At 42.3% G+C, this 22,590-nt stretch overlaps 2 protein-coding genes across 4 annotated transcripts in view; both read left to right on the plus strand.

Annotated features, from left to right (window-relative positions):
* Positions 1-1,540: 1,540 nt before the first annotated feature.
* tmem41b (transmembrane protein 41B) lies at positions 1,541-10,489 on the plus strand. Its single transcript, XM_061813816.1, has 7 exons — positions 1,541-1,819; positions 3,120-3,237; positions 4,695-4,823; positions 5,687-5,780; positions 6,170-6,274; positions 8,093-8,231; positions 8,331-10,489. The coding sequence occupies exons 1-7, from the start codon at positions 1,723-1,725 to the stop codon at positions 8,498-8,500; spliced, it is 852 nt and encodes a 283-aa protein (XP_061669800.1). The 5' UTR covers positions 1,541-1,722; the 3' UTR covers positions 8,501-10,489.
* Positions 10,490-11,549: 1,060 nt separating this feature from the next.
* The window catches only part of dennd5a (DENN/MADD domain containing 5A), a 43,598-nt gene continuing 32,557 nt past the window's right edge, over positions 11,550-22,590 (plus strand). For all 3 annotated transcript variants that reach the window (XM_061814224.1, XM_061814226.1, XM_061814227.1), the window contains exon 1: positions 11,550-11,884. In XM_061814224.1, the coding sequence (XP_061670208.1) occupies positions 11,785-11,884 (100 nt within the window). In that variant the 5' untranslated portion in view covers positions 11,550-11,784. The remainder of the gene's footprint in view (positions 11,885-22,590) is intronic.

Here is a 22,590-nt window from a genome sequence, read left to right on the forward strand (position 1 = left end):
TGTTCTCCCTGTGCCTGGGTGGCTTTTCTCCGGGTGGGCACTCCGGTTTCCTCCCACATCCCAAAAACATGCAACCATAATTGGACACTCTAAATTGCCCCTAGGTACGATTGTGAGTGCGATTGGTTGTCTGTCTCTATGTGCCTTGCGATTGGCTGGCAACCAGTTCAGGGTATAACCCCGCTTCCTGCCCGTTGACAGCTGGGATAGGCTCCAGCACTCTTGCAATCCTCGTGAGGATAAGCGGCAAATCAAATGGATGGATGGATGAAATTCCTTTTCTCAACCAATTCACACCATTTAACCTTCCAAATATTCACACACAGACACCCCAAAATAACTTCAATTTGGGTTCCAAACCCCACGAGTAAACTATTGTTAGCCCTCTACACCTAGTCAGTACGCCAAAGTGCTACTGGAATGCAAAAATATAATATATCAGTAGGGGGCAATAGTGGGAAAATGTTTCACAAAAACAAAACATGCAACATTAATTGAACACTCTAAATTGCCCCTAGGTGTGATTGTGAGCGCGGCTGTTTGTCTCTGTGTGCCCTGCGGTTGGCTGGCAACCAGTTAAAGGTTTACCCCGCCTCCTGCCCGTTGACAGCTGGGATAGGCTCCAGCACTCCTGTGATCCTCGTGAGGATAAGCAGCAAAAAAAACCAAAAAGGTATGGATGGAACATCTAGTACTTGTACAAAGTGGCCCGCAGATGTCAAGTGGAGAACAATTTTGCCACAACATGAAGTTGGTAGTGAGCATACAGCCACTAGTGCACAACTTAAGGCCTGGGGGCCAGATCACGCGCCCACCACGCGATTTTATGTGGCCTGCGGACGTAAATAATGTGTATCAACGTCCATGATTTTTTTTGTTCAAAACTGTACAGAAAATTTCAAATTGTCAGATCATAAATGATAACGTTGAGATATCACAAGCATTTTGTGTTACCAAACAACAATAGTTGGAAAAAAAAAAAAACATTACCCTTGGATTCTGATTCAAAAACTTGTTCAGACATTTCACGTGTAAATATGATAAGGCGGTTAAAGATTTTTATCGTTTCACAGCCAGTGCACCGAAGATCAGGGGTGTCGAACTCATTTTTGTCACGGGCTAAAATTCTAGCCGCCTCATTATATTTACACATTAAATTCATTCACTCCTTTTGTCATCAGAAATCAAGGGTAATCTTTTTTTTTTTTCAACTGTTGTTGATGTTTGGTAACACAAAAAAATGCTTGCAATAACGTTATCATTTACATGACGTGACTATTTGAAATTTTGATACACATTTGAACAAAAATCATGGCGGTTGATCCAGATGATTTGTTTTCGAGGGCCACGTAAAATCAGGCAGCGGGCCGGATCTGGCCCCCCGGGCCTTGAGCTTGACACCTGTGGCTTTGATGGAAAAAGATGACGCTCTGTAACAAGCCGAAAGGAAAATAATAATAATAATAATAATAATAATAATAATAAGAAGAAGAAATTGCAGAGGGGTCCCGTGCAGTTGGCGCATGTGAATGGCTGTAATAACGATGGCGTCCAGCCGGAGGCGCTGTCGCAGATGAACGCGTTCCATGCTGGAAGCGAAGCGAAAGGGTCGTCCGGTAACGTGTCACCCTACCGGTGCTCGCTGCAGCGGTCACTATTCTTCCGCCGGCCGGCTCGCACTCAAATCGACAGCCGAGGGACGGGCTGGCATCGTTTCAGAAAATGGCCAAAAAGCGGAGGGATGGACGAGAGGCCGACGGCTCGCTTTTGTCACAGGAGGAAGTGAATGCTAATGCCACGGGCTCCGCGGCACTGACAGGTGGGCTTGGAAGTGGTCGATTTAGCATGTCAAGTCTCAAGTCGAATTAACCCACAGCAGTTTTAATATTTCGCCCAATTTTGCAGCAGAGTAGCGGTCGAAGACTTACTTTTGGCTCCGTACGGACAAGTTGGATCTGTCTGAATAGCTCCGTTAGCTTAGCATCGGGGCTAACGCTGTCGTTCTCGTGTTACAGTTGCTTGTCACTGTCACGTGACGATTAGCCTGATCGAACATCATTGCGAAATCATTTTTTTTTTAAAGACTTAGAATTATGCTGCCATTCAAATACAATTCTTAAAACGTTAACAATTCGACAGGAGACGAATTTACCATTAGACTTGATATTTACCTAAAGAGTCATCGAATATTAAACTGTCCCAGTTGGCTCAACGGCAGGGGTGTCAAACTCATTTTTTGTTGCGGTTTTCCTGATAAATGATAAAAATCTTTAACTGCCTCGTCATATTTACACATGAAATTTATGAACTAGTTTTGGAATCCGAAATCAAGTGTCATGTTTTGTTTTTCAACAATTATTTGATGACACAAAAATGCCCGTGATATCTCAACATTATCATTTATGATATGACTATTTGAAATTTTGGTACAGATTTGAACGGAAAAAAAAATCATGGAAGTTGTTACACGGGATTTGCCTGCGCAGGCCACATAAAATCACGAGGTGGGCCGGATCTGGCCCCTGGGCCTTAAGTTTGACACCTACATTTTAAAAATGAAATGTGTGGCGAGACTTAGGAAAAACATGCAGTGACTGATATTAAAATGTCAGTATGACAAGGTGGAGATCTTTGAGTAGAACACATTTTATGTTCAAGAAAAGTTCGATATGTGATTGGAGTAATACACTATTTTCATCACAGTTGCAAAAAGAAATGGCATTTCTAGGTAAAAAAAAAAAAAGTCAAGTTATCAAATTGGGTGTTCAGTTTTAATTTTCTGCATCAATACAAGTCTGAATTTTTTGCACTTTTATTTTTATTTTGTGGGTCGTATTATATATTCTGTCCCCCTTTTTCATGTGGTGTGATTGAGAGTTGACACCTCACAAAAGTATAATTAAAAAAAACAACAACTAACCGTTCCTTGATCAATATTGTACTTGTTAATAGAATGATCTATAATTACCATTTTGCAACATCATTCATTAACAAATTCCCGTTCCCTCTAAATTATGTATTGATCGGGTGTATATATATATATATATTTTTTTTTTTTGGGGGGGGGGGTCACAAGTGAACTTTTTCTTGATTTGTATTTTTCCTGTATTTCCTCGCAGGCAACCACCAACCATCGGGGGTCTCCACTCGCGTGTCCCTCCTCATTCTCCTTGCTGTCTTTTCCTGCTCAGCCTCAGTCATGTACCTGGTCTATAGGAACTTCCCAGAGCTTTCAGAGTAAGTCGCTTTATGTTGCTGTGGATTTGTGACGACGTGTCATCGTTTTTTTTCTGGAGCTACTCGGCATCTCACGTGAAATGTGTTGTCGGTTTCTCTGAACATTTTTTTTCAGAGTGAGAACTTAAAATGAACTTTTCAAGTGTTTGCCTTATCTAATTATCGGCCTTGTAAACATATTGTGATTGCTTTAGGTCAGTGATTCTCAAATCAGTGGTAGATACTATACTATGTTTACTAAACAAATAGTAATAATACAGTACCGTAATTTCCGGCCTACCGAGCGCACCTGATTATAAGCCTCACCCAGTACATTTGTAAAGGAAATACCATTTGGTACATACATACGCCGCAGCTGTGTAAAAGCCGCAAGTGCCCTCATTAAAACATGAGATATTTACGATAAAAGATGGTAGACACAAAGAGTTTTCAAACTTTTGATACCTTAGCTTAACGTCGCAACAACACGGTAGCACTAACAGGACTGGTTAAAAGCTAATATATATACCTAAATCAGTGAGACGTGGCAGTAACACAGCATCAACACGCTTGAAGAGTGATTATGCGGCGCGAACAGGACCTCTTGGAAAAAAAAATACATCCTGGTAATAATCACAGAGACACGGCAGTAACACAGGAGCAACATGCTAGCATAGCGCTAACGCTAGCGCAGCGCTAAAAGGGCCAGTAAAAAAAAAAAAAAAACCACACACACACCGGTAAAAGTCACTTCCTCGGCACATATATTCCACCGGTCTCACTCTTACATTTTCCGCTCGAGTGCCCCCTTGCGGCCGTTAGAAAAAATGCACAAATTAGCCACGTCACCGCATAAGGCGCAGGGTTGAAAGCGTGTGGAAAAAAGTTGCGGTTTATAGGCGTGAAATTCGGGTAATCCCTAGTTTTTCACGGTTAATGGGGACCAGTACTCCACACAAAATGTGAAAAACCTCGAAGTAGGGGACCCCCCCCTCAACACACACACACACACACACCAGGAATTTTCATGTATGCGTATATAGAAAGATACCCCAACCGAGTTGCAGTTGTAATTGCAGCAAAAGGTGGCGCTACAAAGTATTGATGCAAGGGAGCCGAATAATATTGCACGCCCCACTTTTCAGGTTTTTATTTGTTAAAAAAAAGTTTCAAACATCCAATGAATTTTGTTCCACTTTACCATTGTGTCCCACTTGTTGTTGATTCTTGACAAAAAAAATAATTTTATATCTTTATGTTTGAAGCCTGAAATGTGGCGAAAGCTTGAAAAGTTCAGGGGGGCCGAATACTTTCATCAGCCGCTGTAAATAATATTGGCCTTATGTAGTAGTTCAGGGTACATTTGATTTATTGATAAATTGATCATTAATAATTCTGTCAATTGTATAGAAATTGTTGATTACAGTAATCCCTCGTTTTTCACGGTTAATGTTCATTTTTTTTTTTTTTTCTTCCAGCGATGAAATGGAGAAAATCAAGATCCCCAAAGACATGGACGACGCCAAAGCTTTGGGAACGGTGCTGTCCAAATACAAAGACACTTACTACAGCCAAGTGCTGGTGGCCTACTTTGCGACATATGTTTTGTATCCTCTGTGGAAAGGAAAGTGCAACAGATTTACCGTAAGTTTTCCATTTGTGAAGGGAAATACCATTTGGTAAGCCGCACCTGTGTAAAAGCCGCAAATTCCCACATTGAAACGCGAGATAGTTTTCAATGTTTTTATACATTAGCTTAGCTTAACGTAGCAACAACACGGTAGCACGAACAAGGCTGGTTACAAAAAAAAAACAAAAACAAAAAAACATACCAATTTAAAAAAAAAAACAAAAAAACAGCCATGGCAGCTACACCGTAGCAACATGGTAGCACAGCACTAATAGAGCTGGTTAAAAAAAAAAAAAAAAACATACCTAAATCACTGAGACGCCGCAGAATCACGCAAGCGTGGCGCTAACGGTATCGCGGCGCTAACAGGGCTGGTTTAAAAAAAACATACAGGTAAAAATCACTAAGACATGGGAGTAACACAGCAGCAACGCGCTAGCACAGCGCTAAGAGGGCCGGTTAAATTAAAAAAAAGCGGTAAAAATCAGAGACATTGCAGTAACACAGCAGCAACATGCTAGCACACTGCTAGTGCAGTGCTAACAGGCCCGGTAAAAAAAACCATACTGGTAAAAGTCACTTCCTCGGCCCATATATTCCACTGGTCTCACTTTGACCTTTTCCACTTGAGTGCCCCCTTGCGGCCGTTAGAAAAAAATGCACAAATTAGCCGCATAAGGCGCAGGGTTGAAAGCGTGTTTAAAATAAAAAAAAAAGTTTTATAGGCCGGAAAATTACGGTAATTATATTTTTGTGGGGGTTGATGTGTGTATTTCGTTGATCTTGTGTTAAGTTTGAGATTTTTGAGTTTTCAACAATACCTTGACACCTTCCCGTTAGCCTTCAGACCTTCGCAATCCCCGGATCCATTTTCCTCAGCATCCTGTCCGGCTATCTTTACCCCTTCCCCCTGGCTCTCTTCCTCGTCTGCCTGGTGAGTCATAAAAATCCATCATATTATTAATATTACCTTGGATTGACAGTTACACCTATTCATGGGGGTGAGAGGAAATCAAGCCATAATGGGATTTTTTCATTTTTATTGTTAGCACAATTACAAATTTGAATTTGGTGACAACAAAAGAGAGGAGGAATTTAAAGCTAATAACGTCATGATGCGTATTAATTCAATAGGGCCGAATTTTTCCTAAGCAGTACAGTTTAGTTCAGGTTGACGCATTATGCAATTTATTCATTTCAGTTGTATACTGTACTTGGTGGAAAAGTGTCAGAATGCTTCCTTTTTCAAAGTATTCTTTTTTTTTTTTTTGCGCGCGTGGAGCGGACGAACGCGGCGGTCACGATGCGTTTATGTCTCGGCAGTGCTCGGGTTTGGGGGCTTCCTTCTGCTACATGCTGTCCTACCTGGTGGGCCGCCCCATGGTCCACAAATATCTCACGGTAAAAGCTCAGAAGTGGTCACAGCAGGTAAGATCAATCGTCCAATCACGATGCGCAAGCCGTTTAAATCCTCAACTTCGATTTAAGTTTGTTATTACTGTTTAGCGTGATTTTTTTTTTTTTTTTTTTGTTTGGTGGGGATGATTTCTATTCATTTGATCGGGGAAAGATGATTTGAGTTATGCGTGGAAGCACGAAACTAATCGACTTCACGAGTCAAGGCACCGCCGTATTTCAGTTTGATGCAGTCCTTTTGCATTTCATCTTCGGGAAGTTCCAATTACATAACATTTTGCTTCTTTCAAATAGTCATTGTGATTTGACGCCCGCCCGCCATCGCACTCTCAAATCTGCACAGTCGAGCATGAAAAATCACGCGCGTGAAATTTGTTACGAGTAGAAATATGTAGATATTAGAAGACGTCGCTTATTTTGTGTAGTCTTGACCAGTGTTGCTTCGAAGCTGCGCAATTGCGCGCACTCAGCGTACATGAAAACTGATCCAGCGCAGCAAACTTTTAATTATTTTTCTTTATTTTTTTTAACACAGAGGGACACGGTCTCTAAAACTGCTGCCACTGATCTTGGAAAAAAAAATGAAAAAAAAAAACTGTAGCGCATACATTATCGGGCCGTATGTCGATTGGTTGAAGCCAGTTGGCCGCCATCTTGGTACTCCCAAAACGTGTGGAGGGCATGCCTTACAGAGTGGATTATGGCGGGGTTTTTATCAAAGTTTGGCATGTAGAATTAAAAGTGATCGTGTGAGCGTGATATTTTTTCAGTTCTGCTAACATGAATGATTTTTAATCCGACTGGGTAAGCCAAAAATGGCAAAGTGCAAAGGAAAGACATATGAACACCGTGACTACCAGGAAACCTTGCATATTACCCAGGGCCCGATTTCCGTGACATGTTAACTTTTCCCAAAATACGCTTCAAGGCACTATCATCATAACGTAGCAAAAAAGTAATCATTTTTTGTCAAAAACATTAAATTTTAATTCAATCAGTTCGATATATTTTTGGAAATAAGGACTCGCAATGGGAACATACACGCTAAACGCATTGTTCATTTGTTGTCTCTGCGACGTCCTATTTCAGACAGAAAATTTCAACTTGTTTCCTCGCATTTGAAAATCAAATTCAATTTCAATTCTGTATTATGAAATTCATCAAAAATTTCACAGAAAAATGTGTTTTCTTGCTTATCCACTGATACGGTTATATTATATAATATTGACATCGCTTTTTCGCGATAAAACGTCGGCCTCTTAAGGTGAAGCGGAGTGAACAGTGAACAACAACAACTCTAAACAAAACTTTGTTCAAGTGAATTAAGATCATCCTAAAATAAAAAAAAAAAATTACAAAGAAACGTTTAACAGTGTGAAAGTAAATCTTTCTAACTTACCTGCGGAATGTTTTCTCACAGCCACGAAACTGGCGATTAACGCGCAGGTCGGCGTGGTTGTTTTGGGAGTATCAAGATGGCGGATGGCGCCTTCAGTTTTGGTGGCCAATGAGCCATCCAGTTTTTTTTTGTTTGTTTTTTTTTTTTTAAGATCAGTGGGTGCTGCTCAGCCTACTCCTGCTAGTTCCTAGTTTACCTGACGCCGCCCCCCTCCGCTCTTAAAGGGGTATACTCATAATTACAAACAGACTACACGGCCGCAACTATACTATATATCTGCGGGCATGACTGACCACACCCGTACATTTTTCAAATGTGAGTGACTGAATTTAGGATGATGTTGGCGCTTTGAGAAGCAAGCTTTTTTTTTTTCTTCCCAACTCTACTTTTACTTTGAAAAGCAGTTGATCAGGCATCTGTCTTTTGGTCAGGTGGACAAACACCGAGATCATTTAATCAATTACATCGTTTTCCTGAGGATAACGCCCTTTCTTCCCAACTGGTTCATCAACATCACCTCGCCTGTCATCAATGTGCCCTTGGGAGTTTTCTTCATTGGAACCTTTCTGGGTACGTGTTTCTACTTCCTGTTTTGTATTTTGTGCTGCGGTATTTCTACTTCCTGCTTAGTATTTTTTTTTTTAAAGAAATTTCTGGTGTCATTGACAGGCGTGGCGCCGCCATCCTTCGTGGCCATCAACGCGGGCACGACGCTGTACAAGCTGACCACGGCCGGCGAGGCCGTGTCCTGGAACTCCCTGGCTGTGCTCGCCGTCCTCGCCGTGCTCTCCATCTTGCCTGTGTGCTTCCAGAAAAAGCTGCAGGAGAAATTAGAGTAGCCCGCAAAAGACTTCCGCGTCCGACCCCAGAGCCCCCACCCCCACCCCCCTACCGCAACCCTGTGGCTCAAAATCCCGGCGGGGAAGATCTCGGCTGCCGTGACACGACAAACGTCTACATGGACCGCACATTCCTGATGTTGTGCAAATTGTCACCTTATCGATGGGGCAAATCCTACGGAGCCCCTAAAGGGACATGAGGATGAGGGGCATGTTTCCCGTGCACTCAAAGTTCCTCTCGCTCCTGAAGTTCCTACTGATGTCCACCAGAAAATTTTTCTGCATGACAAACTCTGTGCAAGAGAAATAATTTTTCTCCGTCTTTTTTAGGGCACCATCACAACCTTTTATGTCGAGAAAATATCAATTTTTTTCTTATTTAAGAATGATTTAAAGCAGGGGGTGTCAAACTCATTTACAGCACGGTCCAAATTGTGGTTCCCGTTTCCCTCAGGGGGCCGTTTTGACTGCGAAACCGTAAAATTGTTTAATCGCATCATATTTGCACGTCATTTTTTTTTTCAAACTAGTTTTGGAATCAGTCATCAAGTGAATTTGAAATAGTTGGTTCAAATTTCCACAAGAATCATGGAATTTGATGCTAGATTCTGCTTCCCGGGCCACATACAATCATGTGGCGGGCCGAAGCTGGCCCCCGGGCCCTGAGTTCGACACCTAAAACTGGATTACAAACGTTTTTATTTTTTTTTTTTTTTACACGATACAATTGGCTCGTATTGGGCTTCTTTTTAATTGGTGATCGTGTTCCTCCTCGGCTAAAAATAACCTCACTTCAGGCCGAAGTCCACCGCTGTGGAATTCCCCCCCCCCCCCTCACCGTCTGACCCCCCCTCCCCCAAGTTAATAACGTCAACATCCTATTTGTAGCAACTCAGCATTCACTCCTTGTCATATCTTGCTATTTTTCTTTCTTTTATTTATGTCTTTAAGTAAGCAATAACATCCAGTGTCACAGCTGTGTAGAAACTTCAGTTTTGGAATATCATATTTAGGTGCGCGGCACGGTAGATCAACTGGTAAAGCGTTGGGCTCACAGTTCTGAGGAGCTGGGTTCGATCCCGGCCCCGCCTGCGTGGAGTTTGCATGTTCTCACCGTGCCTGCGTGGCTTTTCTCCGGGGTGGGCACTCCGGTTTCCTCCCACATCCCCCCAAAAAACACGCACCATGAGTTGCGCACGCTAAATTGACCGTAGGTGTGATTGTGAGCGGGGCTGTTTGTCTATATGTGCCCTGCGATCGGCTGGCGACCAGTTCAGGGCGCGCTGCGCCTCTTGCCCGATGACAGCTGGGATAGGCTCTGGCACTCCTCGCGACCCTCGTGAGGATCAGCGGCAAAGAAAATGGATGGATGGATAATGTAGAAGACGGAATTAAAAGACATGGGAGTGTAAAAACTTGTCCGAAATACAGTAAGCAAGTGCATCGTTTTGTTTACGAGTTCTACCTCTCAACCGCTCCTTTTTAATATCTTTAATCTTTCCCCCGTTAACAACATAAAACGTGAAAGGATTTCATCTCCCCGTTTGTTCAAATCTGGAGGATTTATGATCCAGGCCAGCGCCAAGTGATTGAAGCCATTCTTGGTGCAAAATGACTGACTTGAGTTGAGGGGAAGGCCTCAATTTTCAGTTTTTTGCCTCATGATCAGAAGGCCGACGAAATTATTCATTCGGTTAGTATTTTTGTTTCTGTGCTGCGCAACTGTGCTGAGGTGACGTTAATGGAAGTCAATGTGGACGCAGACTCTGATGTGATTTTTTTTTTTTTTGTTTCATCTTTTGAAGCTTTGTATTTATTACATTGTCATTTTTTGAAAATTTCTTTAGATCAATGAAATGTCTTAATACAAAAATCTCTAACTACTGTACGACCTTCCCACAACTATATATATATATATATATACACAAACCATGTGTTGTATGTAAATTTAATGTATGAAGATTTGCTTTTGTATATTTTCCTCAAGAGTTTTGGTTAAGGTGGAATCTGCATTTTACAGGGTAATTCAAACTGCAAACAAAAATGTCTTAAAATAAATTCTGCCTCAAGATGGCACCACTGAGGTCTCTGTTACGTGATATCTTCAAGTGACAAATGCATGAAGCACAAGTATATTTGTTTCCCCTTGACGGAAGTGGGGTGCGCTTTTGATCACTTTTGCAAAGTACAGCATTGCGTACAGTACTCCCTTCTGATGTTAGAGAGCAGTACAAAATATTCTTGCATGCAGACGTCTACCACTAGGGGGCCGCACTAAAACAGTCATGAGCCCAACTGCAGGAGGCTATTTGTGAGCCAACCTTTTTGAAGCTGAGAAATATCACTTGGGTACTGACAACCAATTTGATGCCTGCTCCTCAAAAAACACGTTTGTTCATCAATCCAATCGTCTCTCTCTCTCTCTCTCTCGAGATCCATCCATCCATTTTCTTTGCTGCTTATCCTCACAAGCCTAGCCTAAGCTATATATATATATATATATATATATATATATATATATATATATATATAGTTTTCTTTTGTTTTTTTAAGACCTTTCTCCTCTCATCCAAGCCTAGTGTGTATATATATGTGTACATGTAGATAGATGGATAGATCCATCCGTTTTCTTTGCGGCTTATCCTCACGAGCGTCGCAGGGAGTGCTGGTGGAGCCGAGTATACAGTATATATATATATATATACATATATATATATATATATATATATATATATATAGAGAGAGAGAGAGAGAGAGAGAGAGAGAGGAGAGAGAGAGAGAGATAGATATCCATCCATCCATCCATTTTCTTTGCCGCTTATCCTCATGAGCGTCGTGGGGAGTGCTGGAGCCTAGTACACACACACACACACACATACATATACATATATATATATATGTATACATATATATATATATATTTTTTTTTTTTAACTTATATATATACACTTTTTTTTGGAAGACGTTTTCTCCTCTGATCCGAGCAGGCTTCATCTGTTCACGCACGCAACCTCGGTTTTACTGTGAAGGGCACTAACCGGAAGTGCAATGTCCAGGTCGCTCGGTGGGGGGAAAAAGGGCTCGGCTGTGATTTCGGGGGTTTGAGTCTGTAGTGGATGTTTGCGCTTGTCGCTCACCGGGCTGCATCTTTTCCCCCCCTACACACACAAAAAAAAAAAAAACCAAAAACATCGGCGATGGCAGCCACAAATCGCGTCCCCGCTTCGGCTTAATATGCTCCCCGGTGGCGGGGGGCAAGCGAGCTACAGCGGACCAGTCTCAAAATGACCACCGGCATCAGTCCCGTCTCCTGCCGCTTCGCAGATTATTTCGTGATCAGCGGGCTGGACACCGAAAGCGGGCTGGAACCAGACGAACTCTCCGGTAAGCACGTTAGCCAGCGAGGACATTCCACCCCCCCCAGCTGACGCTGTTAGTTTCGAACGAACGGAAGATGGAGAATACTCGTCGCTCAGCTTTTGTCGTACAAATATACTCCTATTTTTTTAGTCGTTTTTTTTTTCTTTTGTTTTGTTTTTTTTTTAACCTCCCGCAAATCCAGATTTAAGTGAGTGAACGCCGTTTGTGTGTGGTGCTAATGTTAAAGCGAGGCCTGGCTCCGGTCCCTTTTCCTGCCTTGTTTGTTTGCAAGGCTCGCCACGGAGTGACCGATTTACTGACTTCTTTTCTACACATTTCCACTTTAAAAGCCTCAAATGTCCCGAGGCTTTGAATACTTTTTAGTGTCGAACCTCATCGAGACATTTCACGTGGAGCGATATACGGTGTGACGTATGTAGTCCAGATGAAGATGTCAGTGACAATGGGGTTATTTTGGTGAAATATTATATGTATATTTCAGAAACATGCTAAAACACGGACCTGTGCCTTTAAGAGCAAGCTTTAAGCTTTCCAGAACACAATAATCCTGCTCAGTGGGTGATTTGGAAGAACATTTACCTTTAAATAGTCTCATCTATTTCTGCCATCAGTCACTTGGCTTGAGTTTCTATTTATATACAAATATATATATATTTTAGAACGAGAATGTGTACATTTTAGTTTACTTCCAGTGGAAAATATTATAAACGTCATGAGCCGACTCCTCAGATATTATATCACGTTTCTTCTTTTTTTTTGTGTGCGTCCACAGTCCGCTCGGTTGGTTTTGTTAGCAACACTTCAACCTGATAAGAGTTGGCCAAAGTGCGGAGCAACATGCACAAATATATTACAGGCAATACACAGGAAATATGCACAAACGAGGCAACATATTTCCAATTTCAAATTAGATTCTGACATTGGCATCGGCGTGCAGTGACGTTGATGCCAATCATGAACAAAAATGTCAATGCAACACTTGTTTTCTGCTCCCGTTTGTCATCTGTGACTGTGTACACTAAAATGAGTTTTAATTTTCAGATTGACGCCTCGCTACGCCACACCCGTGAGGTGTACGGCGCATCTTGGCAAAGTGGGAGTGCTCGCTCGCGCTTTGGTATAAGTTTAAAAAGTCTTCGCACTTCCAGTTCAGATCACGAAAAGTGGGAGCGAAAGTTTTCTTTATTGTTCAGTGTACTTAATGTAATAGTACTTGTATTACTGCATGTTCTTGTGAGGCATTGAGGGATTTTGCGGTGAAATATGATTTCCCTGTACTTTTCTGGTGTTGTTTGATTACCGGTACTTCCTCTTTAAGAAAACAGTGTAGGTCGCGATGATTAAGATAATGATCTTGTGAAGCGTTGTTTCGGGAGTTGATTACTGGCCTACTTCATAATTTAGTAATAAAATAATATGCCTGGTAAAAGGCAAAATGCTGTAAATCGTAAATTTGCCTTTTGTCCGTGTGACGGTGATAATGTGATTAAAAAATAGTGGGATGATGTGCGGTCGTCAATTAGAACTCTTCGAAGGGGAACACAAAACTGTGGTATGGTCGATGGTGGATTTTATTGGGATGAATAGTGATTCATAGAATTATTGTTACTTTGTGAAAAGAGGTGTCCAAAAACGAATTGGTCTTGAACAGTTTTGATTCGTTAGTTTGGATTAACGCCGTGTCGTTCAAGTGTGGCGATCGCATTGCCTTTAACCAGAATTTCGATGCGGTCACGATCGAAATGAGAAATATTTCAAATTTGGATGAAAATCTGCTACAAGCGTTACAATCAAACAAAACATAAAACAAGGAGGATTTTTTTTTTTGTGTGCGTTTAAAACCACCACATAACTTTGCTTTACGTTCAGTGCAAAATGCCATAGATAGGCTAACTAAACTCTCACCAATATTGCGGTGTTATTACCCTTCAAGCAGCGGATATTTAAAAAACTGCTCCAACACGTATAGACAGACAATAACACAGTACTTACTGGATTATACGCTTTATTCACTGTGAAACTTTTATTTCATTTTATTTTTTCGCAGTTCTGACCAATTTCTTGAATACACGAATAGATATAGTAGCCTGGTGGCCGATATTTACACACTAAACGGAAACGCACGATGTATTAAAGCGTAAAATATTGTTTAATTTACAAATATACTTTCCATTTAATTCTGTCACTGCCGTATGTTTTCACAAAGTACGATCCAGTAGAGGGTTATTTTACCTTTTTGAAAACCTGTCACAAATTTTTTTGGTTTGTCTTTTACGGTAGGCTTAGCTGCATTTTTGTTCATTTCAATCGGGAAAGATGGCCTGCGATCTGTTTTGCGTCACAAACATCGTCACGGAACAAACAAAGTTGTACGTTAAGGGGTCATCGCGCTCCAAACAAGTATACTAGAACAGCACGGATAATGTTAGCAAGAATTTTAAAAAAAAATCTGGTGTAAAAGTAAACTTCAGCGAATGGAGAGAAACTTAAAATATGGTCTAAATATTGTAAATTTGCCGTTATTGTGAATATACTGTTACAATGCTGTAATATTCCGGTTTATCTTCATTTAAACGAAACGGTGGGAGCCTGTTACATAGAGTTGACCCTGGACTCCTTACATACTGAAAGACAGTAACGCAATTATATGCCTTTTGTTCTGATTTTAAAAAATATTGAAACTAAAGAACCAGCAATTCTGACATTGTAGGCGCGAGTCAAATGCCAATTTTTAGTGATCGCCCTCCTCCGGCGTGCGAAATATGAGCGCAAAGTCAATGTTCAGGAGGTCAAAGTGTCGGGTGAAAGTGTGAAAAAAGTTGAAAGTGTTCCTTCCACGCCGATATCGCTTAACCCCAAACAGTCGGTTTTCAAAGACTCACACCACCGCACACGCTTCCTGTTTCCACTTCTACAATAAAGTTCCTCTTTGAATTCATGCAAATCAAAAAAACAACAACAAAAAAATGGATATCGACTGGTGTCATCTGCACTGACGCCGTTGTCCGCTCGCCGGGCCTTTTGAGCGTTTAAAAGCGCCGACCTTGCCTTCGCGCCCCTCGGAAACGCTGCCGCGTGATTGCCTGACGCGCTTTCATCACGTGGTTGGCGACAAAAATATGAAGTCGCGTTCTATACATGGGGGGGGGGGGGACAGGAAGGCTCATTTGAAGTGAAGTCTTCTGCGTTACACAATAATTCTTATAAATGGTACCTGTAGATTTCCTAGAAAGAAGGATGGAGTCACTTGGCTGCCAGTTTGAGTTTTTATTTCAAGGTCTTGCTCACAAAATACGTTAAAGGTCCACTGTCATGAAATGCATGATTTTTAGTATGTTATTAATGAAAAAATGAAAACCCGTATGGACCCATCGGTTTTTTTCACCACAAAACACGATTTTGACGTATATGGCTTTTTGTAACTCCCGCCGTGAAAGTCCTATCGAGAGATTAGTTTTTGTGAAAAAGCAGGAAGTGATGTATAGGGCAGTAGCGCACTTAGGCGGTCTCGTCTGTTTATACTAGTTTTACCTGGTGGAAGGTAGCTCGTTGTTCCTTCGTCTTAGCCAAAATGCCGCGTCATTGTATTGCTGGATATTGCTCGAACACTTGGGAAGATGGATTCAGGTGCAAAGGACGAGAGCTTTGTAGCTTCCAAATGACAGGTAGGTGTGAAAAAAAAATACTTGGGGGGGGGGGGTAATCCGTAAATCAGAGGTGCTAAATTTGTCTGTGCCACCGCGGCCGAACCCGTGATTGGTGGACGCGGCGCCGCCGGGGTGGCTCGTAGGGTGCCGGGCCACAGTGGCTTATCTCTGGATCGGACGGGGAGGCGGTTTGGCCGCGTTGTTTTTAACACCGGCGCCGAGGTGGATCGGACAGGGAGGTGGTTCGGCTGTGGCGTCGTCGTCGCTTCCGGGCAGTGTTGTTTTTATCACCGCCGCGGAAGTGGATCGGACGGGGAGGTGGTCAGGCCGTGGCGTCGTCGTCTCTTGCAGGCGGCGTCGTCGCTTGCGGGCGCCGTTGTTCATTGCCGCCGCGGAGGCGGATCGGACAGGGAGGCGGTTTGGCCGCGGCATCGTCTCTCGCGGGCGTCGTCGTCGCTTGCAGGCGCCGTTGTTCATCGCCACCGTGGAAGTGGATCGGGCACGGAGGTGGTTTGGCCGTGATATCATCTAAATATTTCTCAAAACAATAGGGTTAATATCGCCCCGGTCACTTCACTCGGTTGTGAGATGATCTCTTCTCTGAAAAGAGCTTCCGTGTCAGAAGGGGCGTGTTGGTTTCCCATAGTAGGGTCCACCGTGTGTTTTCATCGGCGAATGAACCGGGTGACATCACGGACAGAGGATGCAGCCGATGTGGCGGATGACGTTTCTGCAACTTTGCGCTTGGATCACGCGCTCTCTGCTCATATTTATGTTTTCGTGTAGACATTGAAGTGAATAATGTTGTACGTATATTTCATTACAATATCTATTTCAGAATGTTTAAAGGCATGACAGTGGAGCTTTAAGTAGCGACTAAGATCCGAGGTTGTCATCACTCGCGTTGTCCTACTTATGTCACGTCAAACATTTGTTCATTGTTTCGGTTTGAGTCGAAAGGAGGAAATGGTGCAGAAATTCCCGGTAGCCGTATATACGCTCACATACCTGACCAAAAACTCCAACAGGTGCTCAGCTGCTTTAGCGCAACGCCGCTGCGTTTCATTTCCCTTTCAAGTCCCACAGGGAAAGTTTTTGAATACCGCAGAGTTTCTTCTTCACTCACGCCTGTTTCACTAACATTAAAATAGTTTGTTTTGCCAGCTGCAATGGTCAGAAGAGCAATTTTTCGTACAGCCGAATGAAACCGAGCTAATCGTTTTGCCCATAATTACCCAAAAGTTTGTTTTGCGCAAACGCTGCTCATGACCAAGAGAACGTCACACCCGCGACGAAGCGTGCAGCTGTGCATGCGGCATCATCTTTTGGCTCCTTTTTCACCAAGCTAGAATGCAAGTTGGAAGCAATTCTCAACAGTTCCCAGTAGCAGTCAGTGTCAGCAGAGAGCCTTCAGGATTCTGCTAGAATGCAAAACACGTCAGTAAAAAATCAAATCAAATAAACACTCGAACATCTGAACTTTATTCGGTGGGAGATGGAAAAAGTTTGCTTTTCGAACCTTCTTTACATCAACAAAAAGGGTGTGTCGACTTTTTTATCTGCACTGTACGTGGCTTTCTCTACACTAAAACAAAAATAAGTGACCAGAGTGTTCTTTTTGGCACACGGTGACCCCGATTAGCATATGTATGACCCCTGCTGCCTCCCAAACGGGGCGCTCGGGGGACGTAAGTGCATTCACACGGCAGCTCGGCGTATTCAGATGCTAAATAACCTTCCGTGTTTCACGGGCAACCCCGACCCCTCCCGGTTCTCCTCGGCAAACAAACGAGAGGGTGACCGGCTCAACAAACGAAAGCTAACGTGACAGATTTTTATTGACATCTCAAAATCCACTGAGCGCAGTATAACTAGGAATTCGGGATTAATCTGGGAAGATTTATATTCACTTTTTCTACATTTTCCTTGCTGAATTTTGCCAACAGTTCAGAGCTGTTGATGGGGAAAAAAAAGTTGCCCCGTACCGATAAAACTGCCGCTATGGCGGCATCCACGCTAATCTCTTTGTCAACAAGCCATAAATCTCTCCGTTCGTCTGATGCTTATCGGGATGGATTTATAAGATTACGGTTCTTTGCAATTTCAGTAGCGCCTTTTTTGTGCGCATTTGCAAAATATTACCTGAGACTAATAACGTCAAACGCAGACAACTGTCGTTCAAGCATTATATTTCATAAATGTTCAAGCTTGAAACTGCGGCTGTAACGATTAATCGATGAATATTCCAAAGGTTGCTGCATGTCACAGTTCAAAAATACCAAAGCGCAATGTTGTCAAAGCAGAAGCATCTTAGACAACAGCACAAAGGAGCTTGTGCGCGTGACGTCATCATTTTTACGGCGCCATATTGCAGGTCAAAACTGTCTGTCGCAGAGGTTCAAGGAGGTTAAGTGGGGCGCAACCGCTTCTGTGTATGTTCCGGTTTTTTTTTCAATCATAGTTAATGAATGCGAGTTTGTGTAAAACAAGGGGTCATTTATTTAAATATTGACATTTGTATTGAATACTAGCGGAAAAGATCGATGGATTCCGGAAAAGGTTAACGTGTCGCCGAACACACTTCCGCGTTCACGACGTCGACCGTCGTCTTTTTTTTTTTCAATCATAGTAAATGAATGCGAGTTTGTGTAAAACCAGCGATCATTTATTTAAATATTGGCATTTGTATTGAATACTAGCTGAAAAGATTGAGGGATCAAAGGTTAACGTGTCGCCGAACGCACTTCCGCGCGCGTTGTCATTTCCGTTTTGTTTTTCTTTCGGGGGTCGTTCGAATAGACGATAACAAAACGCCGTCGTGGGTGGGTCAACTGCTTGCGCCACGCGCATTATGTTATTTCCGGGTTTTTTTCGGGGGGCGTGGGAATTCACAACAAAGCGCGTCCTGGGTCAGCTGGTCTGGCCGCACACAGTATGTTATTTCCGGGTTTGTCGTGGGCATTCGAGTACCGATTTTCATTCGAAAACGGAAGCAAAAAACATTTTGAAATTTTCCTTCGAAAACCAATTTGTCCAAAAACGGGGACGTTCGAGAACCGAGGCTTTACTGTATATCATACTTTTTAGAGTAATATGTATCAATGCTAACATTTTAACATCTGTGTTTTTCTAACAGTCTTGGAACATATTTCGCTTCATTGTCACCTCTAACACAAGGCCTGGCCGTTATGCAGTATCTCAGTCCTTATACTTGGGGGCTGTATTTGAAAAATGAGTACATAGACAAGACACAAAGAAGATTGTAGAGTCTGGTGATTGTGAACAAGTGGGCGCCGTGTGTTAGCCACATTTTAAAATGAGTAAAAATTATGACCGCTTCTTGAGCATACCAAATGTTATCAATCCATCCATTGTACGGGCTGCTTCTCCTCACAAGGGTCCCAGCTATCTCCGGGCAGGAGGCAGGGTACACCCTGAACCGGTTGCCAGCCATTGAAACAAACAACCATTCGCACTCACGACTAAACGTGCGTGGAATTTAGAGTTCTCAATTAGTTCCCCGAGAAAACCCACACAGGGGGAACATACAAGGTCCACACAGGAGGGATTTGAAACCCAGCCTCCTTAGAACTGTGAGGCAAACACACAAAGCAGTCACGCCACCGTGCCACCCATCCCGAATGTTATTCAATGAAACTGCGACAGGACAACTGTAGTCATTCGATTCAACCGTCACTTACTGTACTTGTCTTTACTTGTTACGGTTGGCTACAAGTCCCGTTTCCTGCCTTACCTTAAAGTATTTCTACGTGGCTGACAAACCTCTTACCTGTAAATTTGGTTAGACGGGTGAAGAGGTCGCACAGTGTAGTATCTGTGCATTTTTACAAGTAATGGTGGTCTTACTGTATATCCATCCATGTATGGATATACAGTAATAGATCAGCCCTCCGTACTATAGGTCGCGTACAAACCTGTCATAACTTACAGAACAACCTGATAAATTACTCAACACTAACCTTGTGGTATCACTCCTGACCTGCAAATCAGGTCGCGTACTCGTATGTGTAATAATTGAACGGGAGAAGGGGAATGCACACTACACAGTAAAACAGAAACCAAAGAGTTTCTGATAGGTGACACCTGCGCAGTTTCCTATGAATAAATGAAAACACAGGCTCGGGTCTCCGGTGTGTGTCATGTTTCAACCTGCCACTTGGTGAAGGACAGAAAGAAACATTTTTATTTTGATCTTTTATTCCTCATTTTGCCTCTGGTGATGATGCACCAGAACATAAAGAGATGTTTGGTCCCTTTTCAAAATGTCAAGTTAGACTGCAGGGTGTCTTTATGTAACCAGTCTAAACAACAAAATCGGCGCAAGTGTAAGATTATCAACACTTTGAATGTCACTGTGTACTCGTTTCCAGCTGCTGTGTATTCAGTAAAAACAGCACATATTCCTTATTTTTTAATAGTGCCGATAAATCCTTGGCAGTTAATGCTTTGTTTAATTCTTTACTTTTACAATGTGTAGCAGTCACTCACATTTGAAAAATGTACAGGTGTGGTCAGTCATGCCCGCAGATATAAAGTTGCAGGTGTGTGTTCTGTTTGTAATTAAGAGTGTACCCCTTTAAGAGTGGAGGGGGGTGGTGTCAGGTAAACTAGGAAGTAGCAGTTGGCTGAGCACTGATCTAAAAAAAAAAAAAAAAAAAAAAAAGAGACTGGATAGCGCATGCACATCGAGCGGTATGTCGATTGGTCGAAACCACTGGCCGCCATCTTGGTACTCCCAAAACGTGTAGAGGACATGGCTAACAGGTTGGATTATGGCGGGGTTTTCCTCAAAGTTTGGTTGTGTGATCTTGACATTTTTTTTCAGTTTTGGTAACATGAAGGATTTTTAATTCGACTTGGTAAGACAAAAAAAGGCTAAGTGTAAAGGAAAGAGAGAGAACGCCGTGACTACCAAGAAACCTTGCATATTACCTAGCGCCCGATTTCCGTGACATGATAAGTTTTTCCAAAATAACCTGTGAAGCACTATCATCATAACATTTTTTTGTCATAAAAACATAAAATTTAAAGTCAATCAGTTAGATATATTTTTGGAAACAAGGACTCGCAATGGGCAAATACACGCTAAACGCATTCTTCATTTGTTTTCTCAGCGACGTCCTGTTTCAGACAGAAAATTCAAACCTGTTTCCTCGCATTTGAATATCAAATTCAATTTGCAGAGTTCTCTATTATGAAATTCATCAAAAATTTCTCCACTGATGAAGTTTGGGAAAATATTGACATCGCTTTTTCGCGAAAAACCGTCGGCTTATAAAGGTGAAGCAGAGAGTGAACAGTCAACAACAACAACCGGAAACAAAACTTTGTTCAAGTGAATTAAGCTCATCAGAAAATAAAAAAAAAACTTTTATAGACAAACGTTTAACAGTGTGAAAGTAAATCTTTCTAACTTACCTGTGGAATGTTTTCTCACAGCCACAAAACTGGCAATTAACGCACAGGTCGGCGTGGTTGTTTTGGGAGTATCAAGATGGCGGATGGCGACTTCAGCTTTGGTGGCCAATGAGCCATCCAGTCTTTTTTTGTTGTTGTTGTTCAGATCAGTGAGGCTGAGCAGAGACCTGTGCTTCCGTGTTATTTAAAAGAAAAAAAAATGTCAGGCTGTGGTTCTCTGCACTGGATCGGTTTTCATGTGCGCGGAGAGTGCGCAGTGGCGCAGCATAGAGGGAACATTAGTCAAGACTACACAAAATAAGCGACGTCTTTCAATATCTATGTATTTCTACTCCTAACAAATTTTACGCGTGTGATTTTTCGTGCTCGACTGTGCAGATTTGCAAATGTGATGGCGCGCGGGTGAGTACGCGCCCGTCAAATCACTGCGACCGGTGCAGCGTCCGAGGTGCGGCCGTCGATACATCTTCAGTGATCAACGTTTGCTTCTCAGTCATCAACTTGGCACATTGGTTTGCCTTTTCTTCTTATGACGTAATGCCAAGTTTTAATGTCTTCGGTCCATGTGGCCTGCGTGGACGCGGAAGAAAACAACAAATTCATTCTCCTAATCCTAAAGATTGAAGGCTTTATTAGTGTAATGAATCTGACGCTACCATCCATTCGCCACTTCCTGTCCCCGCTCGACATCTCTCGCAGCGCCGGCCGAGTCGGAAAGGATGATTAGACAGCGGCCGTGATCCGGCGCGCTCATCTCCGCGCGGCGTCACCTACCGGTCAGAATAAGCGCAAGGCTTCCGTCTATTTCGGATTAGAAAATGGAGAATAAATCCAATCGGCGCAAGGTCGACTCCGCCCGAGTGGGCATTCCCTCGTGGTCTCGTGTCATCACGGATTGTAATCTGGGGGGGGGGGGGGATTATCGGCAATCTTGCGACAATATTCTAACGCACAGATTGCACAAATGACAAAATACAATTTATCCTTACATTTATGATTAAAAAAATGATAATTGATAATGTATTTATTTTCAAATTGATGTGGCTCATTGGGTGTAAAATTAATGATATTTTTTGTGAGTTGTAATTTGAAAGAAAAGTACATCTTGCGTCTCATTGGTCCGGTGTAAATAATTTAGAATATAAATCACGTGACTTCATTATTGTGTTTGTTACTGATATAAATGCGCAGTTGTGGGTGTAGCTTTAGCATTTTTTGTTTTTGTTAGCACATTTAAAAAAAAAATGTATTTGTGTTAAAGTCCAACTGCAAGGGAAAATTTATGTCATTTTTATTTAAAACATAACAAATATTGTGCATTAAGTGCAAAAATCTTTGAGTGGCTCCAGTGAGATTTGTTTTTTTTCCCCTCTTTCTGTTTAGATAACCTCACTTAGCGCCGTTGCTCCAGGGTCAGTTACACAAGAGCCATTCACGCAAGTCAAACCCGTGACTGTCTGCTGATTGGACGCACATATTAGGGACGATTCTCTCCACCTTGACATGTTTTCGCTTGAGGTCGCGGTGGCCGAAATAACCTCGACGTTATGTAATTTCTCAGAAAATACGTGGACAATGTGTTCTACCAGCCTTAATTCTGAAGTTAATTCTAATTTTAAGCAA

This window comes from Syngnathoides biaculeatus, chromosome 3 (assembly GCF_019802595.1).
Source record: "Syngnathoides biaculeatus isolate LvHL_M chromosome 3, ASM1980259v1, whole genome shotgun sequence".
Taxonomy (NCBI): Eukaryota; Metazoa; Chordata; class Actinopteri; order Syngnathiformes; family Syngnathidae; genus Syngnathoides; species Syngnathoides biaculeatus.